Below are 21,884 nucleotides of genomic sequence, written 5' to 3'. Positions count from 1 at the left end.
CTTATTTCCGTTGCAGTCCTCTCACAAATGAATAGACTAGACCTGTACGTGCCCGTCGGCTACTGGCCTACTTGAGAACGATGCAACTTGGGAACCTAATAATACCTGTTGTCAACTTGTCATAGCACCCATTTTAACCGTCTCTGTGTCCCACATGGAGATGGAGATCTCTGTATCTGCCTGTGTCTGAAGAGGGCAAATTGACTGACTGTGAAAAGGGGACTGGTTAAGTAGGCTAATCAATTGTCAGGTGTAGGGTTGCCATGGCAATCAATTGGCTGAGGCAATTAGGCTGATTAGGCCCACTGGCAGAGCCTGAGCAGAGCTTTTTGTGGTGGTTCTGGAGAACCGTGGGTCCGACCGACTCTATACCTGTCACTGCACTCCCTGCGGGGGTGTGGAACGTGTGTGTCGAATCTGAAGTCGGTGGGTCAAACGGTTCTCGAGTTATGTGCATTACAACCGTACACACACGCACGCAGTGGTGCATTTATAGTAGGATTAATAAGTTAAAAGTACATTACAAAACATATGACAGCAACATATACTGTACAGTGCACAGTGGCGTGCACAGACATTTAGAGGGGCAGGTGCTCAAGTGAAAAAAGGGCACCTTGTGCAGCGCGTGGAACTGGCCGGTTGCCTTAATAGTGAGATTCATAGATTTTGGGGCATAAATAATATTAGAAGCTTTTTATCAAGAATTGATCAATGTCACAATGGTCCACATACTGTAGCCTACAGTGTACAATTTTTTTTTTAAATTCAAAAGGGCACATCGCTGTCCAGAGGGCAAAGGGCAGGTGCTCTAGCTGCTAGAGCTAGAGTCTAGCACCACCTAGTGTATCTGTGCACGCCACTGGTTTTGGAACATAGGAGATTTTTCCACCCCGACAGAGGGTTGGAGTGGAGCTGTCAGACAGACAGAAGCAGTTATTATCATCGCTGTGAAGTGTGTGTGAGTTCTGTCTGCTCCACTGTGCCCCGGACGTATTCAACTTCCACACCACAGTTGTTGTCATGGAAACTGTTTTAATAATAATAATGAATTGCATTTTTATAGCGCTTTTCCAAGTGCTCAAAGCGCTTTACAATGGTTCATTCATTCATTCATACATTGGGAGGTGAAGCGGCGAACAGTCGACCCCAGCGTCCTCACTTCCCACATCCACACACCAATGGTGGCAAGCTTACACCGACCGACTCATTGGAGGCAATGTAGGGTTCAGTGTCTTGCCCAAGGACACGGACAGGAGGAGCCCGGGATTTGAACCGCAGACCCAGGGATCATTGGACGACCTGCTCTACCTCCTGAGCCACAGCCGCCCCACAGTTTTAACCACGCGTCTCCATTATTTTAACTTTGTGAATGTTCCTTCGTAAATGAGTGCCCTGCTCGATCACAGTACGGCGTCGCGCGAAAGCATCACAAGCGACGCGTTTTGAGCCTGTAGATTTGCTGCTTTCAGTAGTTTTATGAATTTGAATCCTGATAACAGTTTTAGACATAGTGAGGTTTCCACTCGACAGATTATATCATGCCTACACCGTCTCACAAATACATTGGAAGGTGGAAGAATTGTCTTTTTCTGTTTTCCTTAAATCAAAAACAAACCAAAACAAATGTATAAAAATAGCAGATCTACTGTACTTTGCTCACAGCGCGTGTTATGCGTTGAGCTTGCAGCTCTGCTATTTTTTCCCCCGAATAACCAAAATATACAAAATTCCGCTAGTTGTTAATGTACATTAATGTAACAAGTAACTAGTAACTAAAGATGTCTAATAATTGTAGTGGGGCGAAGAAATAATTGTAGTGGGGCGAAGAAACGGAGAAAAACTAAAGTACAAGAGTATGAGATGTACTGTACTGTATAGTGGAGATTGAATGGAAATATTAAAGTAAAAAAAAAAAAGTGTGTCAAAATTCTACTTAAACCGTAAAGGACTTTTGGTGTTTAAGCATTATGTTATCCTTTAGCTGTTGAAAAATAGCAGACTTACAAGCTCATAGCACGGCACTCGGTGCCCCGCTACGAGCTTGTAGATCTGCTATTTTTGAAAAATCGTAAAAATGTGGCGCAAATCTTTCAATATATATTCTTTCAGAGCAAATGTTTTTAACTCTAATCTTCTTCTGGGAGGTCCCTGGAACAACATTTTTAAATGGGGGTCGGCGGCCAATTACATAATATTTGGGGGTCCTTGACATGAAATATTGAGCACCACTGACATGGAAAACATAGATATTTCAGGAAACTGTCAGGATTTAGAAGCCTTTTTCCATTTTTTTTTACGTCGGGCCTGAAAATGTAGGTTAAGGGTTTTTATTCTCCCAAAACTCCTCCACCAACCTCCAGGCAGTTTTCTTCAGTGCAATTCACATATCAACAACTAAATACTGGCCAACAATAGACCAACAAAATAAATACTTAGGCAAACACAATTGAACAAGACCAAATAGGATGAGAACTCTCTTCAGGTTAAACCTTGGTCACCCAAGGCCCTGTAGCTCTCCCTCAGGACTGTTACCCGTGTTAAAGCCCACAACCAACTGACTCACCTGTCCCTGCATCCTCCCTTAAATAGGGGTGGATCCTACCACAGGACACAGAACAATTAGCAACATTTCTTCTCAATAAATACTTGTAAATAAATACTGCCATAATAACCCCTTGCATAAAAGTAATCTAAACATTCATAAAGATGCATTACAGTTAACAAGTATAACTTGGGTTGGAAACTCAATGACAATTAAACTCAAAGCATAGGAAACACCCCTCCCCTGCATAGCACTTGGCCCCTTCCTAAATCAAGGGAAATACCACCAGCAGTGCAGGAGAGACACTTAGCAAACAAATCAGTGAACACTAGGCATGCCGCGGTTTACCGAATTTCGGTAATACCGCGACAGGAACAGCCACGGTGTTGATACCGTGAGATTTCCGAGTTTACTGTATTTTAATACAGTGTTGGTGGGCGGCCCATGCTGCGCGCATGCAGTGCAACTCCACTCCCAGACTAAGGCAAAACATTTATTTTCACCACACAGCTGCAGTAGATTGAAAAGTTGCTTCCTACCTTTGAGTTAGTGTTGCTGAAAGACACCCAGATCCAATTGTATATTCCATATTTCCACATGTACTAAACTAAAAGTGTGAACTGTCAAGTGTCAACAACACAGAGGCGCAGTTGTGAGCATGCGCAGACTACCTCTGCTCCAGCATGCAGGGTACAAAACGGACATTAGGGGGAGCCATAGTACAGTGAAATACAGTGGGGAATAGCTATTGATTCATTGATTGAATACTTTATTGGCAGAAATGTAATCAGTATAGGGTACAGTCAAACACATGTCCAAAGGGATCACTGAAAAAAGTCCTTGCAGTCTTGTTTCCATTCGGTCCTGGGTAATCAATTCATAATCATGACAAGTCACATGACAAATAACAAAATTCAAATTATCATAAAAGGTAAAAATAAAAAAATAAGATATGTAGGCCTACAGGTTGGGGAACAAAGAAGGGCTTATAAGGAGGTGGGGGCAGTCACTACTAGACATAGGTGGGGGGGGGGCAATCTTTCCCCCCCCTTTTTTTTTTAATATAAATACCGTGGAATACCGAGGTATAGGTTTTCAATACCCGTACTGTAAAATCTCATACCGTGGCATGCCTAGTGAACACACAGTTTTCAATACACCAGTTTAAAACATAGTCCTTGCATGTTATAGAAAGCAGTTTCATGTGTCTTTGTATATAGGGCACGGGTTGCCCCGTGACAGGACCTAAATGGGTTAAGTAGCCTATTAGTAGCCTAGTAGTAGGTACATGAATGTACTTTGCACCAGATGGCTGCGAATTGCAACTAAAAGCGATGGAGTGACATAGAGTGCATATAATTACACCTCCATCCGTCAGGCTATTATAGTTTGTCTGCAAAGCAGCTGCACTTATTTCCACAGCTGTCTCTTCTATCCACCTGCCAGAATGTGAGCCCAGGCATGTTGAGGACACCAACGTTTTATGTTAGAAATGTTGAGTATGGGTCCCCAGCATGTAGAAACTGCCGGATGCTTACTTTCATATGTTGAGCAATTGTCATAATTGGCATACCATTAACAACCTATAGAAGGCAAAACATTCAAAATTTCATCATGCTTTTTGTAGCATGTGATGTGTCAAAATAGGGGTTTTTTACGATGCTGAATCCATTCCAAGCATTAGTTTTGCACAAAAAACATTAGTTGGGCTAAAACGGCCATAGCCGTCATCACAAATGTGGTGATGTCAGCACATTTGGGCAAGTGGCTATGGCCGTTTTTAGCCCAAGGAGTGTTTTTTTTTTGCAAAACTAATGCTTGGAATGGATTCAGCATCATGAAAACCCCCTAGTTTAGGCATACCATATTCTGAATGACCAAAAAGAGGTCACATGCGCGTGTGCATGTGCGCGTGCACGTTGTGCGTGCGCGGTTCTGTTTGAATTAAATTCAGATGTCAAAATAATCTATAACAAAAAAGTTATGCTCCTAAATTTGATCAAACATGCTCTATATTAGTTATGCATTTATTTAAAGCAGTGGCTCTCAAAAGGTGTGATCCAGGGACCCTCATGGTTCCTTGAGGGGGTTCCAAATGGACCCATTATAGGTCTGTAACTCTGAGTGTAACACATGGACCCAAATGGACCCTTACAGGTCTGTAACTCTGAGAGTGTAGTACAAATGGAACCAAATGGACCCTTTTTATAACTTTTAACTCTGATACTGTACAAATGGAATCAAATGGGACTCTTATGGGTCCATTTGGTTTTACTCTCAGAGTTATGGCTTATCTCTTGTAAAAAGAGAGACCAGCCTATTCTCCAAACCAACATATCTTATGCTTTGCTAGATTGTACAAAATAATATTGGGTCAATTTAATTTGCAGGACTCACCTCGCGCACAGCTGCCTTGTCTGTGTTGTTGACATGACATGGGCTTGCAGGACAGAACTTTTATTTGTGACAGACACATAGTTCCTTTGCAGACAATACAATCTGCTTCTCATTGGTCAGTCACAAAGCTAAGAAAACAGTAGCCTACTTTTTCTGCATGTCAATGATGAGATAGTTCTTTGGCATTTCAAGCTTTCCTCACGGAGAGCAGACAACACAACAGTCTATCTGCAGACAGCAGAGCAGCCAGCGAGCCTTTCTCTGATCTGCGGTCGGGACCAGTGTCGCTGTCAGCGCGCAGCGCATGCAGAGTTATGAATAATGCATAGGCATGTAACGATATATCGTATATCGATATTAATCCCGACGATATGAATCGATTCATTGAAATAAAAAATCGATTTATTTTTATTTTTTTAGGGGGGCTAGTGTGTGATGTGAAATGTGAGCTTTAGTCATATTCCATCATATTCAAGTGCTTTACTACTCTGTAGAGGGGAGCTGTGTGTGACTGTGCCCAGGTGATGATGGTCGTTGATGCTCATCAAGGAAGGCAATTATGTTTCTGCACTGTCAAAAGTAATGCTACTTCTTTTGCAATGTAGTTAAATAAAAAATCTCAGGGGGGAAGATAAATGTAATAAAATACAAATTTAAAAACGGTCATTTTTCTTTAAAATATATGTATATTTTTTAATATCGTGAAAAATCGTATCGTGAACCTCATATCGTGATACGAATCGTATCGTGAGTTGAGTGAATCGTTACATGCCTAATAATACTCTCAGTGTTTTTCCACTACGAACCATTGAACGTGCATTGTAATACACATTGGTCTGAATGGTCTGTGAGCGTAGCGATACACTACAGGCGATACGTGTAAAACCCCGGACATTTGAAGGAATTTATAAACCCCTCCCCCCCCGGACTGCCCGGACAGCCCCCCAAAAGAGGACTTGTCCGGGCAAAAGAGGACGTATGGTAAGCCTACCCTAGTTTGACATGTCACATAAAGCATGATGAAATTTGGAATGTTTTGCCTTCTATAGGTTGTTAAAAACTCCTTCAGTGCCACCTGGTGGACACCAGTTTTGGTCCTGGGTGCCACTATTCCCATTATAAATAAAATAAAGAAAATGTAATTCTATTGTGCATGTCATGTGCATGTCATCACCTGCACACCAGATTAGAGGAATTTTCAAAATATGGATAAAAAAAAAAAAAGAATATATAAAAAAAAGGGGTTTCTTTTTATTCTTTTTCCCCCCAAAAAACTCGTCTTCTCGTCCCTGGCAATCGGTGCATGATTAGATTCATCTCGTCTTCTCGTCCCTGGCACTTAAACAGTTTTAATGGTATTGTCACATATTATGCCAATTATGAAAATTGCTCAACATATGCAAGTTAGCATCCGGAAGTTTCTACATGCTGGGGACCCATACTCAACATTTCTAACATAAAACGTTGGTGTACTCAACATGTCCGGGTTCACAATGGGGCTCTATGGGCTGGCAGGTAGACTATCTGGCAGAAAACTAAACACAATAGCATTGCAATAACCGGATATGCCTGACAAAAGCAGGCCTGTCGCGATTGTTGCATAATCTCCTAATCGCAAATAATTTGAGATAATCGCAAATTGTAATCGTGCCAGCCCTAGATGAAAGTCTCTGACCGAACCAAAGCAAGTGCTCCAATGTTTCCAAATTTTGTCACAACTTTTATTTTTTTCCTCCAAAAAAACCTCAAAGTAACTACTAACCGACCAAAGCTGTAAAGAGAAAGTACCTAAAAATGGAAATAATGATGCAAGTAAAGTGATTTAATTACACCTTTGAGTAAACCTCAAAGGTGTAATTAAACGGCGCACTTTGAAATACTGTGAATTTCCAGCACTTCCGGCAGAAATCTGCCCATGGCGTTTCATTGCTGTCGGGCAGAATCAATCATATTGGACGGTTTCCACCCGCCCACGACAACAATATTTGTTTTCACGTGAGTGTCTTTGAGAGCAGCTATATTATTATACCTGATACTAAACCTATTATCCCTTCGATATGTGCATGGATACCCGCACCATCATCCAAGGTCATTGTCACATGGACACAGAATGTGTGCCGTGTGCGCTGTACGATGTACACAATTTGCAGACAGACCTGTCCACGTGTACCACACATACCGCTCGTGTATCTCTGTGAACTTCCCCTCGTTTATTCAAAGAATGCTGCCGCATAAACCCAATGACTCCTGACAACTTGTACTGTATACATGCATACATTAGAGGGGGTTGTGTGTGTGTGTGGGTGTGTGGATAGATGGAATCAAGAAAGTTTAATTTGTCACGCACAAGTAGACAAATGCAGCACGTTGTCCACAATGTGTGTGAGTGTGAGTGAGTGACTCAGAAATCTAAGGGCCTTGCAAACGTGAATCGAGGAACGCAGGCGTTGTTGCCTGGATCAACACAGGTCACCTCCAGGTCTCTTGAAGAGGGGCGCAACAACGCAAGCGTAAAAAAAAAAAGCTAAACCGAATCCAGGTCTGGCGAGTCGTGGGCGTGTGCACGAAACTAGCACGCACGCAACAAATTCACGGGACCGCGCTCACGTAAATACGCTTGCGTTGTTGTCGCACCGCGACTTCTCCGAGCAAAAGCGCAGGTCTCATTGAAAATGAACTATATGCGCGTTTTATCGCTCCCCGTTTGCGAGGCCCTTTACATCGGGTCATTCTTCCATGACCCGATCCCGTATCAGTTCAGTAGGCTACAGGACACGTCCTTTAGCTTAGTGTCTACGGTCTACACACACCTATACAACAATGGACCGTATATATGCATGCAAAATTGAAGTGTATGCCATTGACACTTGGCAGCTTTGTAAAGCTTAATTGTAGTAGGTGTGAAGGGTTGTGTTTACGCACAGAACTGTCCAACAGCGAGGATGTTGGGAATGGGAAGTACAAAGTGAAAGTAACGGAGGGGTATCATTGACCAAAGTTCTACTTGAATTCAGAAAAGCTGTAGTAAAAAGCTGCAGTCAGAGTGAATACCGGTTCATGTTTTACACCTGCCTATTTTTGAAAACTCTTGAAAGGGTGATTTTAGAAGGCATTTGTAGAATCGGCCTCCGACGAAAATCACATAACCTGCAGTACCTTTTTAATTAAAAAAAAATCGATAACAATACAGTACACGTTCTTCTCACCACTGTCTGGTTGGCCAGCCTGTGCCTTTCTTATAGACGTTTTTCTTTGCTCGTAGCACAGAGCTATTTTTTCCCAGCCATAATCCCCTCTGGGTCCTTGGCGACTTCCTCCTGCGTTACTAGGCTTCACGGATGACAGTGGAGTCATGATTTGTGTGCGTAGAATGACTCACGGTCTGATAGATAGTGTACTGATGTATTTCAGGGGAATGGCCGTAATCCTCCCCGCCGTTGCTGCTCTCTGTAGTATTTCATTGCTGTCGGGTGGACACCTTATATGTCCAAAAGCCTTCCTTTTGTATTATTATTAAACATTTTGAACAATGAATATTGAATACTTTATTTGACAGAAAGGTAAAACGGCACAGCTGGGTACAGTCAAACAATTAGTCTATTTCTGTGTGACACACTTGTATAATCAGAATCGGCTATATATGTCACATCACAGATTTACAAAGTAAATGGGTGGCTGAAATTCGTTTGTTTTGTGCATAGTTCCCATCGTATGTTCTTTTTTTTTTAAAGAGAAAAGAAGGGGAAGAAGGGGAATGGAAATCAAGAAAAATAAACTACATATTTACTATCGGTACAAATAAACCTGAGATAAGCATAGCAGCAGGTGTGCTGATTACTGTTCACTATATATACTGTTATGGAAGTTTGTTAACCCATTTTGCACTGAGGTCGATAAAAAAGGGCTTTTAAATCCTAACATTTTTCTCTGTCAGTGGTGCTCAACCTTTTTCATGTCAAGGACCCCCATAATTATCTCTATTGGGCCACGGACCCCCATCCCAAAATATGTAGTCCCAGGGACGCCCCAGAACCAAATATGTTAGTTAAAAATGTTCGCTCTGAAATATATATTCAATGATTTGCGCCACATTTTAACGATTTTTCAAAAATAGCAGACCTACAAGCTCGTAGAGCGCCACTTGGTGGCGCGCTATGAGCTTGTAGATCTGCTTTTTTTTCAATGGCTAAATTATAACAATGTTTAAAACATCAAAAGCGGTTCCAGAATGGGTTAAGGTGCTAGATTTAAAAAAGAATATGAACACACACACAGACAGATTTCAGTTCGTTGTACATGGGATTAACATGCAAAATGTCAGTGCGTATCAACCGCATAATCGGTTGGAAAAGGTTGAAAAGTGGAGATACTTGGGTTTGTGCCAGACGGAGACGATTTGATATAAATCTTTTTTTTTATTATTATGATCTACAAACTCTCAATGAGGCGCATCGCAACACATTGTCACGCTTCTCCTCGGGCTCATTCATAATGTATTTTTGTACGCTTGGGTACTGCAGGAGACACCAAATCTATTTGTCTTGATCTTGAAGATCTTTACTGTGGCTTTCTTTTTTATCCTTGTGTGTTTACATCACTGAATCCATGGGAAAAGCTTAAACCAGTCAAACGGGTGCAGGCTTTAGTTCTGACATACTATTGGTCTGAGGGTCATTAGACCGACGTGTGTGTGTGTGTGTGTGTGTGTGTGTGTGTGTGTGTGTGTGTGTGTGTGTGTGTGTGTGTGTGTGTGTGTGTGTGTGTGTGTGTGTGTGTGTGTGTGTGTGTGTGTGTGTGTGTGTGTGTGTGTGTGTGTGTGTGTGTGTGTGTGTGTGTGTGTGTGTGTGTGTGTGTGTGTGTGTGTGTGTTAAACACCACATTTCCTACATGGTTAAATAAATGGTTCTCAATATTTCATGTCAAGGACCCCATGTAATTGTAATTAAACTTCGAGTCTGCCTCAGGATACATTTCAGCCACCCTTGCTTTACTAAGATGAGCTCCATGTACTACTTTCAGTTGAATTAGGCTGAGGCGTGCACATGAGGTGGTGGAGTTGACTCTGTATACTGCGTCTGCCCACCACTCATCTGTAAATACTGTTACAGTACTCAATTCTCTTTCCCATTTGTTTTTTAACCCTTGTGTATTGGTATCAGTAAGAGATGAGATAAATCATAAAGAGTCTGAAACAAACCCATTTTCAGTTAGGAGTAGCATTAGGAGCAGTTTTTCCCATTTCTGGTCATTTGGGCGATGTGGGAATGAGCTGAATACCGGTCTTACAAACTGACGTTTAAGTAATTCTAGTAAGACTAAAAACATAATTGCCCAAACTCTTCTTCAACAAAGATGGAGAAAGCAAACATTCTTTGTTCTGTACTTATACAGTACATACAAAACACTGAAGTCCTGAAACCAGAAACCTAACCGCAAGCACGGAAGCAGCGCATGTTCGACCGTTTGTTCCCGCATGTCGGATCTTTGGTGTATCGGATCTGTATGTGTGCCTCCCCATTAAATCCAATAATGCATCTGTGTCACTTTAGTTTTTAGACATAATTATTTGATATACTTTGGTGGTCATTCAAAAATAGCAGACACAGAACTACAGGCTTATAGAGCGGCACAATATGCCAAATACATGTATCATTTTGGGGGTCCTGTGAAATTGCTTGAGCACCACTAAGTAAGTCATGATCATAGCGCAATTTAATTTGTAAATCAATCTGTATACCGCCACTACGACTCATATACTGCTACTAAAGCTGTACAGAGACACATGATGTATCTTTGCTTAGCGTATACAATCCGTACATTAATCATTAATGCACTTTGTAACTTCCCAAATTTGCCGTGATGGATTTGTGGGAAGCTGTCAATGACCCGATTAAACGTTTTTCTTTATAGTTCCCCTTCTCTCTCTCTCGCTCTCTCGCTCTCTCTCTCTCTCTCTCTCTCTCTCTCTCTCTCTCTCTCTCTCTCTCTCTCTCTCTCTCTCTCTCTCTCCGGTAGGTTTACAACAGTGTTTCTCAGCATTTTCAGGCCGCGACCCCGCCCACCCAAAATAATCATAGTTGAACTGGGGAGGAGTGTTTTTCGTGCAAAACTAATGCTTGGAATGGATTCAAAATCATAAAACCAGGTTTGACACGTCGCATGTTACTTAAAGCATGATGAAAAGGGTATCTTTAAAAGACAAAGAAGAGGTCCCGCACACTGTCAGACACTTGCCAAAAAAAATTTGCTCTTTATTAGGTTGACGTTTTGGTCGCTTAGACCTTCATCAGGACTGTCTGACCTAATAAAGAGCAACATTTTTTTGGCAAGTGTCTGACAGTGTGCGTTGCCCTTTTCATCATATGCTCTATTGCCCTACGCACCTGTCACCAGCCTTTTGAGGTGTGCATCAGCCTTTTGCTATAAAGACTTAAAGCATGATGAAATTTGGAAATGTTTGCCTTATATTGGTTAGGTATACGAAAATGGCCATAACCTTTTTCGCGATGTTTCCGGCAGAGCAGACCTCTCATTCTGTGGACCTTAACCCATTTTGACCTGGGAACGATTCTACAAATGTCCTGACAGTTTTCTGAAAAACGCTACGTTTCTATGTCAGTCGTTCTAGAACATTTTCATGACAAGGACCCCCAAGATTATATGTAATTGGCCACCAACCCCCATCTGAAAATATGTTGTTCCAGGGAGATTTGAGTTAAAAACTTTGGCTCTGAAAGAATATATATTCAAAGATGTGCGCCCACATTTTCACGATTTTTTTAAAATAGCAGACCTACAAGCTCGTAGCGCGGCACTCGGTGCCGCGCTACGAGCTTGTAGATCTGCTATTCTTCAATGGCTAAAAGTATAACAATGCTTAAAACACCAAAAGAGGGTTCCCGCCCATAAATGGGACCAAATGAATAGAAAAAACACACATAAAAAGTATGTCATGTACATCACAGGTCCTCTCAACTTTTGGGTGACTGGCTCCCCGGCTACAATCAATCGTATCTCTGGAGTTGTCGCTCCAGTGTTGACGCACCGCAAGGTAAAGATAATAGCAACCCTGGGAAGTGGGGGATTTGCTAATAATTAATGGCTTCATAGTTTTATCTTGCTCTCGGTGTGCGCTATAGGGAGTATTATTGCCTCACCAGTCCAGGTTGACGGTCTCCGTAGATTTACAATTAGGACAGTAGCCCTAATTGTGTTCACGGCGAAGCAATTTGATTGGTCGAATCTATCCACCCGTGCTTCAAACGAGCATGACCGCACACCTAACGTGTTTTTTTTTATTTATTGAAAAGAAAATTAAGGATAACTGTTTTTTCCCCCAAAATTACACACAAGGGTGTGCATTACCGTGATCATCGCCACTTCAGCGGTAACACTGGTATGCCACTATTCACGGTAAAGTTTGGTTAATTTTGTAATATTTATAATAATAACTAGAAATATGCAATCCTGCGGAATTGCGAATGTGGTTGCCTATCTCTGCAGGAATATTGTTCAACTAGAAGAGTTGAGTTGGGTATGTCACCATACTGTCTAATCAGATGCGGGCAAAGTGTACACATTCTTTGGGAAGAGTTCCGAATCGCTGGCCGAGTTATTGCACGATTTAAATCGCCATCGTCTCATAGCGCGGCACCGAGTGCAGCGCTATGAGACGATGAAAGGAGAAATCAGGTCAAATGTCCGCCAAATATGACGTAAAATGTCGGCAACACAAACATTAAATGCCATTGACAATTAAGGGACATTTACGTCATCTCGTCCCCACACGTCTCATATTTGCCACCGACAATGAAAGGAGACATTAGGTCAAATGTCTGCCAAATATGACGTAGATTTCTGGCAACAGGCATTCTGATTGGCCAGTATGAGATGATGCGTGATGATGTACGATGATAAGAGCGCCCCTCACTTCACACTGGTGTGATTTTTTTTAAATATTATTTGTGGTGAACTACTACTTTAAGAATGTACTCGATGAACCTGTGTGGCACGGCTCCCCCCACCCCCACAAACACACTTATTTAATTCCTCGTCAAAGTTTCAACCAATTGCCCTGAAGACATTTTGAGACGATGGTTTAATTAGGTTGAACACACATAAGGAAAGCGGCCGCCTGTCTGCCACTCGCCAATCGTGTAAAACCAACACAATGCAGCTCCGCTGAGTTTCCACTTGAATGGAAGGAAAGCAACGTATTTAGACCTGAGGACAATTTTCAGAAAAATCTCTGTTTCTATGTCAGTGGTGCTCAAACTATTTCATGTCAAGGACAGGGACCCCAGGGACCCCCAGAAGCAAAGTTTAAAACGCTCTGAAAGAATATAGATTTGCGGCACATGTTCACAATTTTTCAAAAATAGCAGATCTACAAGCACTTGGTGCTTGTAGATCTGCTATTTTTCAATAGCTAAAGTAGAACATAATGCTTAAAACACCAAAAGGGGTTCCCGCCCAGAATGGGTTAAAATGGAATATAGACCAGTGGTTTTCAACCAGTGGTTCCAGGTGGTCCCCAGTGAAATGATGGAGAGTTGGTAACCAAATGGACCCTTATAGATCTTGAACTTCTTGAGAGTGTAACATGAAACCAAATGGACCCGTAACATGATTGTTAAACATCTGCATTACTTAATTTACAAGAATTACAATTACAGAATGTAGAAGAATTGTTATTTTGAACGTTTCCCTGTTATCTCTGGCTAGTGGACAAAATATTGTTCAACAAGTACAACATATTTTTAGTTTTGGGTCTGAGAGTCTACATCTCATTAAATGGTGGTCTGTGGCTCAAATCCATAATAAATAATGGTCCTTGATATTAAAATGGTTGAGCGTGAAGGAACACACTATGGAAAACAGTGACCTGTGATGGTTCACAGAATTTATGCGAACGAGGACATTATGGTTAACATAAACTAAACTTTTAAAATGAGGTGAAAAAAAAGTTCACTGGGAAAAAAATGTGACTGGATGGAATAAAAAAACCCAATAAATAAAATGTATTTAGTTTTAGTCAAGACAATTTGGTCAAATGTATCAACATAAGCATGGGCAGACATTGTTCCGTCAGGTGGAAATCTCATGTGCCCAATACTGTTACTTTCCAAGACTCAAATAAAACGAGGCAATACAGTTGATCTACAAGCTGCAGATCCGCTATTTTTTTGCTACTTTTGTGTGACACTTTAGTTTTTAAGTGTTTAACACAGAGGGTTAAAAGAGCCACTATACTGACGAAGTAGGGCATTAATCTACAAAAATAAAGTTAAAAGATGGAGATAAGAGGCAGACTGGGATGCCTAGTGTTCCAAATGCCTTGACGAATACTACTAATGTAATAAAAACATAAAATAAAACTAATACTGAAACTAAAACCCTGTTCAAACAATAAAAACTGAACTGAAAACTACAGATTGTTAAACATTAAAAAAAACCTAAACTTCCCACTCTGGGATCTAACTGAAACTGATTTGAATTGAAGAAAAATGAAAACAAAACTAATTAAAAAACAAAGGAAGCAAAATGCTAAACTATAACAACTAATATAATACTAATATAATAACTAATATAATATATAATATAAGCACCGAGGTCCCCAGTAGCACCTGTTTCTCATTGACAGTCATGTTGTTGAACGTCGATTCGACACTATTTACTGTTGTAACTATTGTCTTTGTGAAATTCATTCGTGAACACATTTTCACCCGGCTTTTGTTGTCGCCTTTGTTAATCAATCTTTTGTCGATGACGAAATGCCCGGGGCACAATCTATATTAGTAAAATGTAAGCTATATTACATTCATGGGGTTGTGTAAATGGTGAGAACGTTTAACTCACTTTAAAATAGAATAAAATCGAATAAAAACCATTAAAAAAGCCGGTTGTGGAGTAGTAGAGTTCTCCTCTTCTCCAGTGATGATGCTGACTAGTTCCCAGTGGAATCACTTATGTTCCAGTGCCCTGTTTTCTTTCCCATCTGAACGAAGGGAACCGTTTTAAGGGCAGTGATCTCCTCGTCTTCCCCTTTCTGCTGTCCCATTGCCTGGAACTTGTTCTCTGCCTTTTTGTTTTAGTGGGCCCGCTGGAAGCCAGCACACTCATGTTAGTTTTTCTGTTGCTGTCAGTAGCCATGGCCGCCAGTTCCCACCTGATGTCGTGCGGGAGTTCCGACTGCTCAAGACCGTACTGAATAACCGCCAGCTTGCATAACGTCTTCAAACTAGGAGTTAGGTCTAAGATGTACAGGTCGCACACCTCGGAGTCATCCTCGTCTTCGAGGTCTCTATCGTGTACCGGAATGGGCGTGCAGCTGTGTCCCCCGAACAGGACGACACGATCTCCCACCATACAACAGCACATCTTAGACATCCACGAACACGGGCCTTTCCCCTTGCACTCCACCTTCGTCCAGGAGAAAGTCTCCGGGTTGAATTTCCACAGATCGTTGACGCTTTCGCCCAGACGGAAGTTGTCGCCGCCGAATATGTACAGCTCTCCGTTGTAGGCGAAAGCCGAATGATCGGCGCGTCCTTCCGGAAGAAGCTGTGCCGACGGCGTGCTCAGCCAGCGGTTTGTCTCGGTGTCAAACACTCTGACGATGTTGTACTGTGCCTTGTCCTGGTCCCCTCTGCCCCCAAACACAAACATACTTTTACCAATGATGGTGGCGGAGTGACATGTCGTGGCAGGTGCCTGCGTGTCTCTCGTGTTAACAAAAGTCCAGGCCATCGTGGCGGTGTCCAGCTTGTGAATGTCATTAGTGTATCTGGTCAGCAGGTTGAACCCTCCGAAGATATACATGACCTTGCCCAGGACACAGGCCGAGTGGTGGTACCGCGAGTCTGGAACGGCGCCAGAGACCCGCGGCCTGAACCACACGTGGGTGCCGACGTCGAACGCGTGGAGCACATTGCTGTGCTCCCTGTACGTGCTCCCGCCCCAGATGTAGACGACGCCCCCTATCAGCACGGCCGTGTGGCTGTGGCGCATGTAGGAGACCTCGAGGGGAAGCTCGCCGCTCCCGGCCGCCGTCGCTGGCGGCAGTTTGATCCAGCGCAAGGACACTGTGTTAAAGACGTGCACGTCGATGGGGTCCATGTAGCAGATGTACATGCACATGTAGCTCCGTCTGTCAGACACGGCGGGAATCAGACAGAACCCGCCGAAGGAATACACCTTGTGCCCCACGGCCACAGCAGCATGATAGACCTTCTTTAGGCCTTTCAGGTGCACAGGCCAGCAGAACATGTCGCGCACACAACCAGAAAGACGTGTGTGGGTCAGAGCAGAGTTGTTCTAATGTTTGCCCTGTCAAAGAATGGGGCGGCTGAGGACTGTTGTGCATGCTTACGCTTATATTGGTACAGTGCGACACAAGTGTCACGTAAAGCTTGACCAATCCACAAAGCCCTGTAGGCTAACTTGGGTTGGCCAATCAGTCAGTCATGATATATGGTGTATTTTGTAAGAAAATGTCCCCTACTGCCTTATAACCCCTATAGTCCCCTATACCCTTATAACTGACTCCCTACTGCACCCTTATTACTGACTCCCTACTGCACCCTTATTACTGACTCCCTACTGCCTTATGCTGCCTTATAACTGACTCCCTACTGCTGCATTATAACTGACTCCCTACTACCTTATGCTGCCTTATAACTGACTCCCTACTGCTGCTTTATAATCCCTACTGCCTTATGCACCCTTATAACTGACTCCCTACTGCCTTATGCTGCCTTATAACTGACTCCCTACTGCCTTATGCACCCTGACTCCCTACTGCCCTATGCACCCTTATAACTGACTCCCTACTGCCTTATGAACCCTTATAACTGACTCCCTACTGCCTTATTCACCCTTATAACTGACTCCCTACTGCCTTATGCTGCCTTATAACTGACTCCCTACTGCCTTATGCACCCTTATAACTGACTCCCTACTGCCTTATTCACCCTTATAACTGACTGCCTTATGCTGCCTTATAACTGACTCCCTACTGCCTTATGCACCCTTATAACTGACTCCCTACTGCCCTATGCACCCTTATAACTGACTCCCTACTGCCCTATGCACCCTTATAACTGACTCCCTACTGCCTTATGCACCCTTATAACTGACTCCCTACTGCCCTATGCACCCTTATAACTGACTCCCTACTGCCTTATGCTGCCTTATAACTGACTCCCTACTGCCGTATGCACCCTTATAACTGACTCCCTACTGCCTTATGCTGCCTTGTAACTGACTCCCTACTGCCTTGTGCACCCTTATAACAGACTCCCTACTGCCTTATGCTGCCTTATAACTGACTCCCTACTGCTGCCTTATAACTGACTCCCTACTGCCTTATGCACCCTTATAACTGACTCCCTACTGCCGTATGCACCCTTATAACTGACTCCCTACTGCCTTATGCACCCTTATAACTGACTCCCTACTGCCTCATGCTAGAGCTCTTCACCGGGGCCCCCGATTCCGAAAATACCCGAGTGGACCCGAGACCCGCCGGGGTCGGAGCAGTGTTTTATCATAATCACTCGGGCAGGGACGGAATCACCCTTAATACTATGACTTTACTGCCTCATGCACCCTTAATACTGCCTTATACTCCCTTATTACTGACTCTAATTCCTCATGCTGCCTTATTACCAGTGTTGCTTTTAGCAGCACATTTCTATTTTAGTTTTAGTCATAGTCTTTTGAATAGTTTCCATTTAGTTTTAGTCACATTTTAGTCACCTGGAATGTTTTACTGTTAGTCTAGTTTTAGTCGACTACACATCATACGGTTTTAGTCAACGGTTCTACGGTTGATTTAGTTGACTAAATGTATTTTGGCGGGCCTCGATGCCGTCATAATGACTGTTTTTACACTTACTGAAAATAGCCGATCTACAAGCTCGCAACGCGTCGCATTTTCAGCATGCAACCAAGTGTAAAATGAGTCGTATACTGGATCTCTTGTCCACTAGTTCCTTCCTAACATTTTAGTCTAGTTTTTATTTGTTGACGAAATTGTCAGGTATATTAGTCTTAGTTTTAGTCATCATAGCTTAGTTTCCATTAAGTTTTCCTCTGTGAAAAAAGGTAGTCGGCGAACATTTTTCGTCTCAGTTTTAGTCGACGAAAACAACACTGCTTATTACTGACTCCCTACCACCTTATGACAGTGGAGGAGGTTGGAGTGGAAGAGGTAGCTCTAGGTCAGGGGTGGGCAACTTTGAAGATGGTGAGGGCCACTATATTTCCACACTCACTCCCTAGGGCCATATATTACTGTCGTAGCAAAAATATATTTTTTGCTATATTCAAATTGAAATCTTGAATTATTTGTTGCTACTTTTGAATTGGAATCCTGAAAATTAACATTTTTATGTAATTTCAAATGCCTTTAATTATACGAGCTACTAATTTAGACTGAAGTAATTAAAGCGGGTCATGTTTGAATGTTGTGGAATTGTAACCGCTGGAACCAATATTATATCAGTATTCTGATATTAACCTGAGGGCCACATTAAGTGAAGGTGGGGGCCGCATGTGGCCCCCGGGCCGCCAGTTGCCCACCCCTGCTCTAGGTTGTTGAGGGGCGCGCGGCCGTGCGCCTATACTGTATGTACAGTAGTTGCTCCTGTAATGACTGAACGCCCTCCTCCTGTACTGCGTGATGATCAATACCATGGAATCTAAGCCGCTGAGATTCCACGGCACACGTCTAATATTCTGTCACGGACACTGCAGAGATGAATCCACATAGATCAATACACAGATCACTCTTTTTCTTTTGCTTTAATGTTTGCAAAGCTTGGCAGACACATCTGCGCTGTCGCTGTCCGGCGTATTCTAGAAACCTTGTATGTCCAATTTTTTTTATTTTGGAGTCAATGGAAATGGAAAAATCACACCAGTGTGAAGTGAGTGGTGCAACTCCGTGTGGGGGTCCCCGGCAGTTCCAGGCCCACAGGACCACGGCCAGGGTGCCGGCCCGGTTCCGGCAAGCTGCCCCACGTCCGAAACGGTAGAGAAATGAGAGAGTTACCATGTGGGGGTCTCCGGGGGTCCCAGGTGAGTCCTCGGGGGGGGGGGGTCCCCGGAACATCCAGACCCCCAGGAACGCGCCCAGGGGGCCGGGCTGAATCCGGTGAGCCACCCCCACGTCCGAAATGGTTGAGAAATTAAAGTTACCGTGTGGGGGTCCTCTACTGTACCCTGTACTGTACCTGTACTGGCACACCCGAAATCATCATACAGTTAATATGTGCGTGTGTGTTAGGTTGCGCACAGGCGGTGAAAAACAGCCTTGCTCTTTTCATGCTCATACCCACCCAGCCAGCCACCCACACACACACAGCTTCGTAAGGGAGTGAGCGGTTGCACCACTCACAAAAAAACAACCTCTGTTCCACACCTGAGGCAGCACAGAAATCAAGGTACCGATAGGTTACAGAGTGATAAATACTGAGATATACATGTATCAGAAAGAATAAACAACACAAAACATAAGAAACCCACCCTGGGTTTACTTGTAAGCAACGCAAGTGAACGCAAGACTACAGAAATACACTGATGTTATGCAGTATGACGTCTCATTAGAACGGAATGCTCTGCTGCTATGTGCGGGGGCACACTTCTGTGTGCATGGGGGGCAACATGGGTACAGTATGGATCAAAGAAAAGCACAATGTGTACCGTACGTACATAGTAATTTCCCGTTGCAAACGCTACACCATTTACATTATCCTACCGGAGCACAGCTGGCACTTAAGCCCTTGATTCACAATGATCTTCCATACAAATCGCATAAAATGCCAAGTTGTCCATATATTGTTCCAAAAATAGGCCAGCGGTGTGAACCCCCACTCTGAGCCGCCATGGCGTCGAGGAGGAGGAGGAAGATGCCAATTACAGTTTCTTCCCATTAGCTGGAAATTCTACAAGGGACAGCACTGTTTCTTTTGCACTTAGGACCTACAGTAGCTGTAGATTATACCAGAAGGGTTCCCAGCATAATTAGTTATCTACACACTGTAGGAGTTTTAAAGTGGTCGGCGAGTCATCAGATTGTCATGTATTTCACACTACAGGAGTCTTTTCTTGAAATCGGCTGTCATTATATCTTTGTGGCTTTCACACTAAACGATTGGTCGCCGACTAGGGATAACACTGCAAGAGTTCACCAAGATGCAATCCAGACCTGATAGGCTATACACATCATTTGTTTTTTATTCCAATTCATTTTGACATCTCACGCACGTGCAGGATGCCGTGATACAAGCACGAGACCGACACAGGACGCCTCTCTCTCTCTCTGCGTGCACGCCACACACACACACACACACAGGATAGCCAGGCTACACAGGGAGAAATGTTTGTGATAGCGTGTAGCCTACGTGGGCTGCAGCGAGACAGGACGTTAAATCTTGATGTTCGTGCACGCACGCACACACACACACACACAGAAACAGAGAGTGTGTGTTTGCTCTGATGTGGTTTTATCAACATTATTCAAGTGAAATGAGTTGGTTTTATAGACTATTTAACAGCAACATTGGGCTAATGTAGCTACCATGTACGACACGTGACAGGGATTTACCCAAGGAATAAAGGTTATATATATTATCATCTGATAATCTATCGATACAGTCGACACGACAGACAGACAGCAGTGCTGTGAGCACAGCTGTCCTGTGCTCTCATTGGCTGTAATACAGGACTTCTCTCGACGCGATCGCAACCCAGTTCATACTGTACGATGTCCAGTCGGCGACAGAGCCAAATATCAACCCTGCTTGATATTCAGAAACGCTCGGGAAGGCGTCGGCGAGCACTTTTATCGGCGCTATATCTTCTCGCAGAGCCTTTCACACACCGCGAGCAAAACCTCGGCGATCAATGCCCGATCTTGCGTCAGATCGGGAGTTTTGTCGGCGGGCGCCAAAAATGGTCCCCGACAGCATAATCGGAGCAAATATCGTGCAGTGTGTACGAGCCATTAATCCATTCAGGGCAGGAACTCCTTTTGGTGTTATAAGCATTATGTTATACTACAAGCTCGTAGCACGGCACAGAGTGCCGCGCTACAAGCTTGTAGATCTGCTATTTTTGAAAAATCTTGAAAATGTGCCGCAATATTTTTTGATATATATTATTTCAGAGCAAACGTTTTTAACTCCAGTCTTTGCTTCTTGGGGGTCCCTGGAACAACATATTTTCAGATTGGGGTCGCGGCCAAATTACATATAAGTTTGGGGTTCCTTCACATGAAATAGTTTGAGCACCACTGATACAGAAACATAGGGTTTTCAGAAAACTTTCATGATTTAGAAGACATTATTTGAATTTTGACCTCAGGTCTTAATGGATATAGCATCACAATCACGTTATTATCACTCTATTACCATGTTTATACTTTGGCTATCTGGCACGCCCTGTGAAATCAAGCCTCGCCCTCGTTTTTGCAACAACTGCAGTACGACCTTGGAAACCATAGTTACATGACGAAAAAAGTAAATAAAAACGTTTCCCCGTAGGCCCGCTTGCCTTGCCTTGCTGCCCGCCACACCCCCCCTCTCATACACACACACAGACGCACGCACACGCAACTTGCAAGCAACTGTCGCTGTGTGTTGTTAGTTGTATATACAATTATTAAAGTGTTTATTCATTTAATATACAACAAGATTAGTGAACGAAAACCTGAACCTGAGATTCTGTGAAGCATTAATTAAATAACATTGCTCACGTCATTGGAATGAGTTTGGACACGCACAGGCGGCACAGCCCGTGACAAATGCTGTTTTGCAAATATCTCCTCCTCGGCTCCTGGTCTGTCTCTTTCATGCATGCATGTTTATGACATTACTGTATATTAGATATAACTGCTGCACATGCTTAACACACAGAGGAGGAAAAAAAAGATAGCACATTG

General features: G+C 43.2%; 2 protein-coding genes across 3 annotated transcripts in view; one reads left to right on the top strand and one right to left on the bottom strand.

Annotated features, from left to right (window-relative positions):
• The window catches only part of LOC306917246 (beta-galactoside alpha-2,6-sialyltransferase 2-like), an 88,181-nt gene that overhangs the window by 40,036 nt on the left and 26,261 nt on the right, over positions 1-21,884 (top strand). The window lies entirely within an intron of this gene.
• On the bottom strand, positions 14,906-16,207 carry LOC306917150 (kelch domain-containing protein 3-like; the record flags this gene model as incomplete). The annotated part of the gene is made up of 1 exon (XM_079495283.1): positions 14,906-16,207. The coding sequence occupies one exon, from the start codon at positions 16,205-16,207 to the stop codon at positions 14,906-14,908; it is 1,302 nt and encodes a 433-aa protein (XP_079351409.1).

The sequence above is a fragment of the Electrona antarctica genome, assembly GCF_951216825.1.
Source record: "Electrona antarctica genome assembly, chromosome: 24".
NCBI classification, from domain to species: Eukaryota; Metazoa; Chordata; class Actinopteri; order Myctophiformes; family Myctophidae; genus Electrona; species Electrona antarctica.
The sequence above is the reverse complement of the archived record's forward strand: the minus strand, read 5'-3'. Positions and strand labels throughout refer to the sequence as shown.